This window comes from Mauremys mutica, chromosome 2 (genome assembly GCF_020497125.1).
Source record: "Mauremys mutica isolate MM-2020 ecotype Southern chromosome 2, ASM2049712v1, whole genome shotgun sequence".
In the NCBI taxonomy this organism is placed as follows: domain Eukaryota; kingdom Metazoa; phylum Chordata; order Testudines; family Geoemydidae; genus Mauremys; species Mauremys mutica.
In genome coordinates, this window is record NC_059073.1 from 87,167,163 (window position 1) to 87,181,120 (window position 13,958).

Here is a 13,958-nt window from a genome sequence, read left to right on the forward strand (position 1 = left end):
CGACTGCTTTGCTATTCACCGTTGGCTTTTCCATCACAATTTCCACCTGGCTCTTGCCTGGGTTTTAGGCCATCTCTGAGTCATCCAGTTTGAAACATTGGTCTGGGTTTTGTGGAGGTCTTAGCTCCAAGAGCAGAGACATATTGAGGTGCAGTTTTTAGCTAGCCAGTCAGTTCAGCTGGTGCCTCTGATCAGATCACTCACCCTCCTCACAGATCTCTTTGATGCAGGTGCAGAACAGTGTTCCCACACCAGAGCAGAGGAAATAGACACTTGATTCAGAGAGGGCAATTTGACTGACTTCAGTAATGATACAGCCTTGGGTAGGCCTGCTTTTTCAAGGTAAAAAATTACATTGTGTACACACCTTTTTGGAACCTGTGTTCTTTCCAACCCAGCAGCACCACAGCTAGTCTTTTTTTTAATGTCAACTTCTTCCATTGCCATCGGTGCTCTGAGACATTAGGACTTTGCTAGACTTTGCATCTCCTAACAGTAGGTCTATGCACACTGAACTACAGGGTTTGCCATTCTAGTCCAGATGTTTGTCCATCTTGTTTGGGATCCTGTATCTAGAACGGGGACAGATTATTTCTGCCACTTTAAGTAAATATTGTGGGCAATCCCTGGTATAATGCTACTTGTGGCCATGTAAGTGACCGCAAATCTGTTACTTTAAGTTGCCACATATACTCTATGTACTTTGCCTACTATCTGACTGGGGATAGCACACCAGGAAGACTGGCTGGAAGTGACACCACATCTGCTGTAGCAGAGCCCACACTCCAGTAGTTTTGAGGTGGTCTGGGGCCCAGCTCTAGAGCTCTGTACAAGTGGAAATTGTGTGCCCTTCCCACCACTTAAACATCAAGCACATATTCATTTATACTGTGAAAAGTCAAAGGCACAACTATTATTTGTCTAGTGAGTATTTCTGTACACAATTCACTACTATCTCAAATTAGAAGTTACTGAATCAGATGGATTAGAGTAAAAAAAGCTGGTTGGAGAAAAGTAACTCATTGAAAATATCAAGTGACTAGAACAAGTAAAACTTCCCTAGTAGACTGTATGACACACATGATCTGTATTAGTACCTCATGTTTACTTTTATCAGTACAGGTAACAGAATTCAACAATATCAGCAACCTTACAGTAATTGTATATTATTAATCAGCCCCTGGGAAAGTATTCCAAAGGAACATTTGCTTTCTTCCTGATGATTTTTTTAAAAAACAGGTATTTTCATTAGATAAACCTGATTCCATCTAAAATATGAAATGCTGGTTTACATACATCCTTATAATAGATTGCCAAAGTACGACATAAGAGCCAATGAGAATTTCATTCTTTAAAAAGAATAAAGAGAAGAAAACTCTTTAGTTTAAATTTGTTTATTGTGGCAACATTGTTTTGAACATCAATAAACATTGCACCAAAGTGTAGGTTATTTACCCAAAGACAGTCCAGTCTTTACAAAGACCACTGTACTGGCATATTCAGAGTTGACAATTTAACACTAACTTATTAGTGATTGCGTAGTTTAACAATCAACTATTTCACATGTTCTCAATTTAATAATGAAATAGAAAGTATTAAAGAGTTCTCCTGACCCTCACCTTAAAAACAAACCAAAATGCAGCTTTCATCTGGAGATAATTAACACTTTTTTTTTAAATGATGAAGCAGAGTTTCATCCTACTTAGCAGGATTTAACATAGGAAACACAACTTTCTTAGGCAAAAGTGACAATTCAAAGGCATCTAAAATTTACTAGACATTTCTAATGTTTCATAATGGTGTAATTCAGTTGCTTATTTTTAAACTCCTTCAAAAGTCTATTTCTAGGAGACTTGAATACAATGTCAAATGTATCTTTTTACCCATTTGGCTTAAAATTGCCAGAAGTTATGTAATTTAGTTGATTTAAGTGTTAAGACTTTTCCAGTTGAAGACTTATGTTCTAGAAACAGTAATAATGATGTCATGAGGCTAAGAATACATGATCCAGCATCAGACCTGCACTTCTATACTCAGATTAGAAGTACACATTTTTGAAGTACAAGCTTTAAACACATGAAAGTAAAAAAGAAATCCAGAAATGCTTACCTCTACACATACAAGTGACTAAGTTATGATCTTTAATCACTATAGAAATGGGCCATGTCCAGTGGACCGACCAGATCTGAACTGCAGTGTTCCTTTTTTATCCACAGATAAATACTGTGGAAGTTTATGGTGTCAAACACTGTTCCAATGCAAAGGGGATCTGCATCTTCAACAACAGTCTTAAGAGGTGTGTGTGTGTGTGTACACACGCTTAAAAGCTCCTCTCTTTCACAGAAAGAATGAGTTAATTTGTGCTGATCTGAAATAGGCTTAGCACAAACATTGTTTTCAAACCATCTATTTCTACCAAGGTAAAATAAAGGAAGCAGACTAATGTGTAATTCTAATGTATCCACTTCATACTGTAATACTGTAGCACAAACCTACCATTTGACAGTTAATGAGATGTCTTTTCTAGAATTTGTTTGGAATACTGGACATTTTACCTCCCTAAGTATGTAAGTAATGGTCTGCATAGAACAACCAAGTTCAGTCCTCAAAATGGATTCTAAAGTAATATTATTACCATCTAATCTGAGTAGGGCTCCAAATGCAAGTTGGTTTCAAATAAAAAAAAACAATTTGCTTATCAAAAAGACTCAAACAAGTTTGCATTGTATCAAAAATGATATAGCAGAATTGTAACTATGACAGACAGAGTGGAAGGGCAGCATATTTATTCAGCAGCTTTTTGGAAATCCATAAATGCCAAAAATTCACCCCAAAATTGCAACACAATCCAAATGCTCACATTAATTTAAACTACTGGTGCTTAAAGGAAACATTTGACCCTATTCAGTTCGTTGTTTAAAACAGGTTTTATACTGATTTTACTCTGTCCCCACCTTAAAGTGCACAGAATTCATCACTGTATGTGTCAAACTGTAGAGAAAATGAAAACCCAGATTAAGAGAAAACTAGCAAAGTAAGATACAGCCACATTCTTGCCTTCTGCCCAATTTGGAATTTCATCAGGATGTTTTAAGTTTTTCATTAAGTGCTTAAAAAACAACAACAACAACAACTACATTAAGCTAAGGCCACCAGAGAATGAGCTAAAAGTGGTGAAGGAAATTCTGACTACTCCAGAAGAACTGATCTAGGAGATCCAGGTCCATTCCTTTTGTGGAAAGATTTTCTCATCACTGTGAGGAAAATTTTTCACTTAGTAGCCTGTATCTCATTGATTTTCAAAGCAACTTAGAAAATTTTACCCTTTGTGAAATGGCTTTCCCTATTGGAAGAAACCAAGAAAGAAAATAAAAACAGATACAGGGCTTTTAAAGACTGGGGTTTATAAGCCTTTGCTCAGTGCAGTGATCTATAAAATAGGCCATGTTCCGTTCTGATCTGAACCTGTGAAACAATAAACCAGCAATAGCATTTGCAGCCCCCTACTGCTTGCATTAAAGACAGACTGTGGCTCTTGATTGAGTAATCCTAGTACAATTATGGTTGCTGCAAATACTAACTTATAAAACAACATCTTTAGACATTTGTTTGGATCATGAAAAAAATGTTGTCCCATCTACTTAACCACTAAGTAGACTTGGGGAATGGCCAACTTTTCTGCGGAAATGATTATTAGCATGAAATCCATATACTCTAATGAGGCTGCCATTTAAATCATTTGTTTATATGGCACAGAAAAGTTCAGACTGATGTAACTCGCTTTTTCCTTTCCTTCACTAAAGAGCCAGGTCCCCTTTGCGACTTCACCTCCTTGCTTATAATTCCAGTTGCTGTGAGCTAGTCATTAAAAATAACCTACTTCAAATGATACGTTGATCCAAAAATATTCAGTGAATCTGGTTTTCAGTTGACTGGAGTTAGCGACTCATGTTAGAACCTCACATGGAGAATTCTCAGACTGACAAAGGAAAAAAAAAATCTACCAAATCTGCTGTTTTCACTGACAGCCTAGGGTCAACATCCTCACTTCCACTCTGCACCTCTAAAGGCACAGCACAGAATTTCACTCCAGCTTTATACTATACCCTTCCTAAGTTTGCTGTACAAACCGAAAGGAAAAACCTTTGCCTTCAAGAATTTTTGGGATACCCAGTGAAGACTGCAGGCAAACTGCTTTTGGAGTTGGTAAGTATTAGGCCTATGAGGCAGTTAGCATAATACAGTAATTTATAGGTGCAGGTCTGAAACCAAGGAATGGCCACACAGCAATGCTTGTCATTTACCTGAAAACTCTGTTGGCTCTACTCTGCTATACAGCATTCAGAACACAAACCTTGCACCTGGGGGCTCACTGCTGCACTGTACTTGCTTCAACAACTGAAAACCCTTAATACAGAATTCTGGAAAAGCCTGCAGTAGAATCAATTAAAAAAATAAATACATAATTTTCTTCAATGACAACTCCCCGAATATAATCTGTACATGCTTTTTACTGGCCTACACACTGTGCACATATATATGCATTTCAATGCTGTAAAAAAATGCCAACTTCTCAGCTATTCAATCTCTGGATTGAAAATTGCCGTGGAAGGTTGCAGCTTGGGAACAACAAAAGTCATTCAAGAATCCAACGGCATACTGAAACTTCTCAAGACAGCTTTGGATTGAAAATACGCAATAAGCTCATAACATGGTCAAATCACTGTATGTTTAGAAAAATGTAAGAGGCAGAGTTAACATGAGTGGCACCTTGCTGCACAAGCACAGCCTCTACCTTTAATATACCCTAGACTGTACATGTGACAATATTATTTACATTTAAGGAGGAACTTTATATCTTCAGTTTCTGTCAGGTGGTTAATGTTTAAGACATTTTCTATATTTTGTTTATGAGAAATGGAGCCATAGTTGTTTCAGACAGTTACTCCTTTTTAAAATGGCCTAATTACCAATTTGAAAATTAGTCTATAACTGCTATAACATGGCTGATCATCTATTTGGCAGCTTCCATGCACTTTTTGGCTTTTTTTTTAAAAAAATATTAAGGAGACTAATATACAAAAAGTCTATATTTAAGGTAAGTTTTGTATCTATGGAAAGGCAAAGATGCAGCAAAAACTCCACCTTTGTGTTGCCATCTAGTATCTCAGTACTGCTGCTATCACATAGGCGGATCTCAAATGCCTTAAAAAGTCAAAGGACAAACAGAAACTTTGCATTTTGTTTGTTTGTGCCAAACCCATAGACTTAAAGTATTGTTTCAAGTAAGACTCATGGTACCAATGTATAAATTAGCATCTCCAGAAAAGACGTTCTCTCTTCACATTTAAACTGAAGTTGAATGACTGGATACGAAATCCCATCTCCAGGTGAGCAGAGCTGTTCAGGCTAGGTCTTCCATGTTCACTTCAGGAAATGGTTGTCGCCAATAGCAGAAGGAACTGAATTCCGGGCACACAAAAGCAGAATTCTGTTCTTTATTGAGCAGTGGGAACACATGTTCCACAAGCTCACTTAGCCTGAAATACCTACATTAGAAAAAGAAGATGGTTATTTCAGCCTAGTCACTGTTCTATTGTTGCGCAGCTTTAGAAATGTAATTCCAAAAGCCGACAGTCAAAGAGGTAGTGGTCCTCCAAAAGCTATTTTCCATTTTACTTAGTTTACATTTTTCTTTCTGAATACATTTCAGTACATATCTGAGGCTGAAGATCTCTAGTAGGCAGGATTTCACACAATTCCTTAAGATTTCATATTATAGCATCACTGTTACAATGGTTACTGCCTTGCTTGAAGCTCAGCCCTTCCCCACTTCTTTTGACCATTTGAAATAATAAAAGTGGTCTTACGAGGACTTGTTTCCCTTTGTCCGTTCCTGGATCAGTTCACCTTTTGGGTTCACTGTAAATATTCTGCAGTCTGGGACTCCCACTTTCGTGTAGGCGAATACATCCTGCAGAAAGCATGAACAGTGGTGCAGAAGGAAGTTATTACTCTGCTTTCAGATTCCCTTATGTGAGTGAGCACTGCTCAATAGAAAAAAAAAACTTTACAGAAAGAACATGAAGATAGATACATTTAAAAGTAGATTGAAGTAACTGAAATTTGTCTCTTCAAAAGTTAAAAATAAGACATGCAAAGCATCAGACATATTTAGAAGCCATAAATCTTAGACAGCATAGAAAGGATTAGAATATACAGCAGCAAATAAGATGAACTTCCAGCTTGAGTCTGGGAAGTAAGATTTGTTCCTAGGCCTTAGGCCACAAATGACAAAATGCTTCTTGGGGGGAATATTCCATTAATGGAATGGAAAAGCAATACTTTTGGGGCCCATCCCTTCCTTGCTGGTTCAGGGCTCAGTACTTGTGTGGTTGAAGACAAGACAGGGAGAGAGGAAAGTGAGAATTGTGTGAAAGAATAAAGTTTCTGCATTGAGTTGCTATGGAATTAATAAACTTTGGCTCTCAGATACCGTAGTGAACACCACTGCAGAAACACCAAAGGATGGAATGTTATATTTATTAAAGGCCAGATTCTGAGAACATTTACATGTGAGTAACTTCACTAATACATGTAGTTCCACCAAAGCCAGTAGAACAGCTTGCACGAGTCAAGTTATTTCTAAGTGTGTTTGTATGACTGGGCCATAAAAAGGAAATGCCATCAGGTGTTTAAAAAATTAAAGCTGTTCAATTTCCTTCTTACATTTGTAAAAGGACCAAAAAAACCCTTATTTCCCTTGCTTCACAAATAAAATTTGTTTGGGTGTTTTGACCCTTCAATTAGAAAGGTGCAGACTTACATTGGGCCTGTTTCCAAAAGCAGCATAGAAAGGCTGTTTATTCGGCACAAACAAGTTCTTGATATCATTCAAACACTCGATTTTGAACTTTTCAGGCTTCTTTTCTATCACTTCCCTAGAATAAAATTTGAACACAATCACTGAATCCTAAATCACCATTTCAGAGGGGTAATTCCCCCTATTCAGCTGGTGTTTGCATTCTCACAGTACATTGTGTGGCTGAAATTTCCAATGTACAGATATTGTACCAGCTGTACAAAAAAGAAAAAAAAAAAACAATCCACTTGCCCAAGACGAATAAAACATAACTCACTTTTTCCTTCATTGACAATCCCAGTAAAATGCAGGTCAACAGATTCTGCACATAAATTTTCATGCCATACCAAATTCATAACTGCTCTGACACGGTCTCTGCCTCCTCAGAGGATCATTTAAACAGATCAGGAAAAATGGCAAGTGAGAATATGTAGGAACACATTAGGCCTACTCTCAGTCCTGCTGCCAATGAAGACAATGGCAGTTTTACCAGTGACTACTGGGTGGTAGAACTGGGGCCACTGCTAGCTGCAACTTACTGTGTCAGTTCATTTTTATTTTACTTTTCTTAAGACTATATTACATTTACCTTAATTATCATCAGTGACAAGTGATTAGTCTACTGAAGTTTCCAACAGTGATTGTCTCAGATATTTAGATAACAAATCTAGAAGGCTGAACATTTCTGAGTTCTTTATAAGAAGTAATATTAATCATTACATTCTTGTTACAATGTAGAATTCCCACGGTTCTAATACCATCCAGTGTGGTAGTGAAAAGCTGGAAAATCCAGATTAGCTTGTGGAAGTTCAACTCTGCAATTCTTGCAGCCATACTTCTCTGGCAGAATTTTACTGATACTCTTAACATAAAGGTTCTGTATGTAAGTCACAGGATGAGAGGGAGAGGAGTAGACAAACACCTCCTTTACCAGACTGACACTTTACCTGCTGTAACAGCTTTTAATACATGCATATGATCACAAACATCATATTGCAAATGAAACGTTTCGGAATCAGCAAATGGTTTCAGGGGGTCATAATAAAGCCATGGGCCCTCTTCAGTTTGCAGGGGTAAAAATAAGAACAATGGCATAATGATAGTTCATAAAGCAGCCATTTCACTCAGTTCCTCACACCTTTTCTATTTCTCTCTGCCCACTTCCCTGCCTCCTCAGTACAAATAAAATTACCAATGTGCTTACCTATGAAAGGCCGAGAACAAGCTGCTGGGGGACAACAACAGGGGGCCCCTGGGTAGGATTGTTCCTTTGTCATTCACCCAATGTAAGTACCCTCTTGTCATATCTGCCATTCCAATGGCACGAGCAGAGCAATACAGAAACTTGTAGCCATTCCTAAGGAAGAATATTCTGCTTAGTTTATATTCCAGCCAAAGAAATGTTTTGCCAAGATCACTTTATTATGGTAGTGCCATATCACCAATCAGGGCAGTAACCTCATTGTACACTCACCATGCACAGGTAGAGGAGGTTGTCCCTAATTTGAAGAGTCTGTAATAATTTAAAGCAAGCCTAATAGAGAAGGGAAAAGGAGAGCAGGTACTAAGTACTTCGATCACACTATTACAGGTTAGATTTATGCACAACCTGGTGGTTCTGGATAATTGGCAAAAAAAAATTAATGTTGTAAACAAACCTATATCCAACTCTCATTCAACCCCCTCTATTAGTTATAGCAATTATTACGTGCATTTGCAGATAAGGACTCCATTTCTGGTTATTAAAATGTTCTGCTGTTGCTTGTAGGCAAAAATATTTAGTTACAGTATGTCACGTCAGAATTGCTGAACAGTGAGTTTTCAGTAAATCTCTAAAAATGTTCCTGCAGACTTTGCACGCACGTCTATTCACATGAAAAAAAGCTGCATTTGAGCATGTACACAGTGTTGGTCTTGTGTGTGCAAGTGGATGCAAGTGCATTTTTAGAGGCCTATGAAATTTGGCCCACAGTGCCAAGATTGCTGCTTCCAACGCGTAAGATATTGAAGTTCTGCCCAACTCCCATTGACAGTAATGGGCATGAAGAGGCAACTTTTGGCCCTTTGCATTATATCTGAGGTCAACATGAAGGTTCCAAGGCCTCAAATCTAATCTGTCAAGGCAATGATTCTAAACTTCAACTTAAAAAACTTCCATTAAAAATAAATTATTTGGAAATATCCCCAAACAATTACTCATCTTGTATGCCTCAGGCACAATACTAAATGCAGTTAAATACTATTCCCAGGGTTGCTGGTGAATGATGGTGCTGTCAATATGTTTTTGAAAAGTGTTTGCCACACAAAGGACCAAATCAGGAGGGAAAAATATATTTGTCAAGTTAACAAATTTAAACAATTTAAAAGATTACTAGACTATGCTTTTCAAAGAACTGAACATTTTAAAGAAGCAGGATCAATGTACATCTGGAGTTCAGTAACTTACATGTATAAAATTATGTAAGATATAAATAACTGAAAGCACACAGTTTAGGCTCAGCACTTACATTTCAAATAAATTTTACAAAATAGTTAAGTGTTTTCATGATTCTTTTAAAGTGTAACAGACACTCACTGCAATCTGAAGAACAGTTACAATTCTGCTTCTCAACCAGCACAACAGTTAAGAAGGTCTTTAGAATTTCTATTATAAAATTACAATTTTTAAAACTAAAATCTGAATTTATTCCTTGGAAATACAATGCAAAAGATCAAATTACCAGGGAAAGTGGTAGTTCATGGGCAAAGCAATAGCATGTGTTTTAGAAAGTTCTGTTAATGTAAAATAACGTAGTTTATAACAGACAACTTATTTTTTGTTATTTAGGTCATGAAAAGGTGGTCTAAATCAGAAACTCAGTAATCTGATTCATTTTAACTCTATTAGTCAGTAATTCCAAATACCCGGTTGCTTCAAAGTAAGATACATACTCATTGATGGAATGGTAGAGTTTTGCAATGCCTTGATGGGTCCAGTCCTTGCCAAGCTGTGGGAGAATTTGTCCTAAGGCATCAGACCTAAAAACAAGAACCATCGGAACTAAGTTTACAAAGAGAGATTTTGCATTAAGAAAATACACGTCATTGAATTTGTTTTGCAACAAATATTTGTGGAAGATTCAAAGAATCTCTGTGCAACAGATTCTAGCGGTTACAGCAAAGCTTTGGTAGCTAGTCTGGATTGAGCCATTAGTGAGCCTACTATGCAGTAGCAAGCCACTACACCCAGTCTCAAGCTACCCACTAAACTGGAGGGGAAAAAATCCAGGATATCACTGAAAGCCAGCGGTGATACATTTATATTCTTTCAAAACTCTCATCATAGATTACTGTAAGTAAAAGTACAAATTACAGTCAAAGAACACTGAAGAACACTGTAATCAGCAGTCTTTCACTGGGATTCTCACTATGATGTAAATTTAGAGGACAGGCTGGATTCAAGCTCCCTTTGAATCACTCTTTATAAGCTCTTCAAAGGAAGGTGCTATAAACAACAGTGAAACATATCATCCAAAATTTAAATAAAAGCAAAAATGATGTAATGGTACTTGCTTTGTTATTGTTCCATCAATATCAGAGATGATGATTTTGTCATTCCAGTTCCAGAGGTATATTGTTCCTGCGCAGCGGCAAGTACCTTGATATTGGGTTGTAATACTGAACACAACATCATTTGGACCATCTCTGAGTTTCAATTTTGCCTTTAAAATAAACCAAAATTATTAAAGTGTTTTGCATAGTTAAGAATTTATAAATAGCAAAAGAGCTACAGGAAATGTCGTGGGTGCTCATACACATCTACTTGTGTGATCAGATTAAATATAATTTGTAATTATATGTTTATTGTGTCCTCAAATTAATGCCATTTCACAAGAATCCAATGTTAGCTTGGTGCACTATCCAGATACAACAACCCACCCTCTTGCCTACCAAAAGGAACAATCCTGGAAATTTCTTAACTTTCTCCCTCTGCTAGTAAAGGAACCTATCCTCAATTTTATTTTAGCATTATTCTACATCAATTATCTTCTGGTTAAAAAAAAAAAAGAATTAAAAAAAAGTCAATGTACATCTCCTTCCTGAAAAATCCTTGCTATTCTATACTACTGAGTTAACTTTCACTCGTCCTTTAAATCTGGCTGTTCCTTGTCCAAAGTGCTAAATGTGGGACTCCATATAAGTGATTCTGGTCCTACTTTATTTTTATTAGAAACTTAAGTTCAGTAGTTACTGTAGTAAGTTTAGTGAAGAACTCAATATGAAAAAATACACTTATCAGAGCTGCAACATGCAAAAATATACGACTTACTATTTGGTCTGAAGACAGCCTAAGTGACTTCTTATAAGAGATAGTGTTCCCATGGTTTGCATGTTCCACTGGGACAGAATCTATTTTTAGGGATTCTTTCAGCTCTTGTGACTCTTCATCACTAGAAGAATCATCTTCTGTCGGCCTAATATGACATCAACCAAAATAAAAGTAAGCTGCAGAAGATTTTTTGTATTGGCTTAAAACTCATGTCTTCTCATATGTGTAAGACCAATTTTAAGTATCAAGATTTTCTGCTTGTATCAAGGATTTGCCACTGGTCTTGAGAAAATTAGCCCTTCAGGTGTACAGATTTAATCTATGGATAGAATGTGTATTTTGCACACACACAAAAATGCCCACAACATCTTAATCTGGCTAAGACACACTACGATGGTAAACTCAACCACAGATTAGTGAGATTTGCAGTTAGCATGTGTCAAACCAGGGCTAGTGTATGCTAGTAGGGTGGGGAAGAGAAGCCTTGAAACAATGCTATTTACATTGGAGCTGACTAAGGTTGGGTAGGGAGATGAGACCTGTTTGTCACTACTGCTGTGCTATTGAACTAGTTACACCACAGATGAAAGGGGATATTGGGCAGTACTTTATAATAATTCCTAATGACTGATCTCTGAGAACCAAAGATTAAAGGTGGGCTATAAATTACACAATTTACTGGCTAACCTCTAAAGATTACCTTGTATGTTTTTATTTCTTTGCCAATTAATCTAAAGTTTCAGGATTTAAAATAACTGGAGTTACATTTAAGTTTTTTGGGGTATTCCTACCACCATAGCACACTTAGATACTTTCTTAAACCTTACTCTCTTCCCTTCCTAAAATCTTGGAAGAGAGGCAAGGGGAATAAAATATTATGGGGACTTATTGTAACAGCCAGCACTAGGCAGAAAGAAGTTTTGTGCTGGTTACTACTAGTCTCCAACTATCTTCTTGGGTGACTGACTCATTACATTCAATACTATGTTTATTGTTTGATACTTGTATGTTACCAAAAAAAGTGGGGGGGCTCATTGTGCAAATCCACCAATGAACATTAGGATTTTATAATAAGAAACCAGACACCACACACCTACATATTCTCATATGAGTTAAGGTGTTAGTATGCATAGCTAGTGCCTAAACTGTTTACTTCCACACAGTTTCTTGCAGAAGTATTGGCCAAAACTATCTGTTTTTGTTTAGTAGCTCTGAGGAAACATTTCTTCCTACAGTAAATCCCCATTGAATTCTTCAAAAATCATGACACTATTGAGTCAGCAAAGGAATCTTCAGACAGGAACACACCTGCTATTAACTTGTTCTTTTGTAGTTGCTGGCAGGTCATTTGTTCTTTGTGCCTCAGACTTCCCCTCCTTTGCCTCTGGTGGCTAAGATAGCACAAGAATCAAGAACATACCAACATTTTAGGCATCTGCATTGACAAGAACTAATTTAAATTTTGGGCATAACCAAATAGCTATCACATAAACAGTAAATTTGCTACTCCATCGTATGCAGTTAAGAGCAAAATTTCACATCTGATTTTGATTCACATAACTATTAAAAGATAAAATAGGCTTCAATTACTTGTTTGGCCATGCTGTCCCTCTTGCGCCAGAACCACCATCTTCCAGATTTCTTGGGCATCTTGTCTTTAACCCAAGACTCTACTGTAGCCTGAAAATGTTTAGTTTAGTTAATTTGTGTGTATACATACATACACACACACACACACACAAATATTAAAATTATAGTTCTGTATTACTATACGTACAAGTTGCATTAAAGTATAAATTTGTATTAGTTTACCTTAGGCAAACTTTTCTGGAACACCTGCAAGCTGAGAATCATGGGTGCAGCCAATGGCCAGTTATAGTACCTGGTTTAAGGAGATAGTCTTGATGAGAAGCTACAATAAGGACTGAATTCAGTAGAAATAACTGATTAGCGTGCAACATGCTCTTTGCTTGGTAAAAATAAAGTTTGATTTTTGTTGTAGGCTGCTCATAAAAACATGCAACTAATGTTTGCTTCAGGCCAAATATTTTCCTAATGCACACTGTTTACTGTTAGTGACAAATGCTGCAAGATCTTGCTTTAGAAGATGCAAATCTGACTTTAACCTGCAATTCAAAAGGCATGTTGCATGAGCAAAAAGATCACAAATACAAAATACATATGGAAATATAAGTTAGAACTGGAACTGAAAGATATAGTACCTTTAAAATGTATTACTAAAAAAGGAAAGCTATATGACATGTAAACATTTTATAGTAATGGGAAATTACCTGTTGTAAATTCTTATCACTAGATTAGGATTGTCTATGAGTCCTGGATTTTCAGCAAATTCATTGTAAGTAATAATATGTTCCATGAATTTTTCTGCAATACAAGGACATTTTTATCAATTTAGTTAAACATTAACTATTTTTGCCTCCTCTTTTTGAGATTGCCTTTAGTAAGTCTGTTGTCTTGTATACAAACTAATAAATCCTTTTCCTTGAGCTTTCAATTACCTTTGCTGATTTTCTAACATCAGCCAAAAGAGATGCTGAAAATGGTCCACGTCATAGGTGAAAAAGGTGAAAGCTCCCATGAACATTTCCTCAATTGCAGAAGGGCCTCACCTTCCAGACCCCCACTCCACCAGTCACAGTAACGAGAAGTAAAGTAGTACAGGAGGGAAGTGAGACTGATTTAAAGTTTCTTTTTAAAAATAAAAAGTAAGTGTATCAAATCATGAAATCTACACACTGATCTACAAGCAACAATTATTTTGTGGGT

At 36.7% G+C, this 13,958-nt stretch overlaps 2 protein-coding genes across 5 annotated transcripts in view; one reads left to right on the forward strand and one right to left on the reverse strand.

Moving 5' to 3' along the window:
- Window positions 1-13,958, forward strand: part of EMILIN2 (elastin microfibril interfacer 2) — an 85,394-nt gene that overhangs the window by 70,288 nt on the left and 1,148 nt on the right. The gene's annotated exons all lie outside the window — the stretch shown is intronic.
- Window positions 1,379-13,958, reverse strand: part of LPIN2 (lipin 2) — a 68,507-nt gene continuing 55,927 nt past the window's right edge. For all 4 annotated transcript variants that reach the window (XM_045003686.1, XM_045003685.1, XM_045003684.1 and 1 more), the window contains 11 exons: window positions 13,463-13,556; window positions 12,984-13,053; window positions 12,762-12,851; window positions 12,480-12,562; window positions 11,172-11,316; window positions 10,415-10,563; window positions 9,794-9,880; window positions 8,067-8,219; window positions 6,827-6,941; window positions 5,871-5,974; window positions 1,379-5,549 (listed from right to left, as the gene is read on the reverse strand). In XM_045003686.1, coding sequence (XP_044859621.1) covers window positions 5,405-5,549; window positions 5,871-5,974; window positions 6,827-6,941; window positions 8,067-8,219; window positions 9,794-9,880; window positions 10,415-10,563; window positions 11,172-11,316; window positions 12,480-12,562; window positions 12,762-12,851; window positions 12,984-13,053; window positions 13,463-13,556 — 1,235 coding nt within the window. In that variant the 3' untranslated portion in view covers window positions 1,379-5,404. The remainder of the gene's footprint in view (window positions 5,550-5,870; window positions 5,975-6,826; window positions 6,942-8,066; window positions 8,220-9,793; window positions 9,881-10,414; window positions 10,564-11,171; window positions 11,317-12,479; window positions 12,563-12,761; window positions 12,852-12,983; window positions 13,054-13,462; window positions 13,557-13,958) is intronic.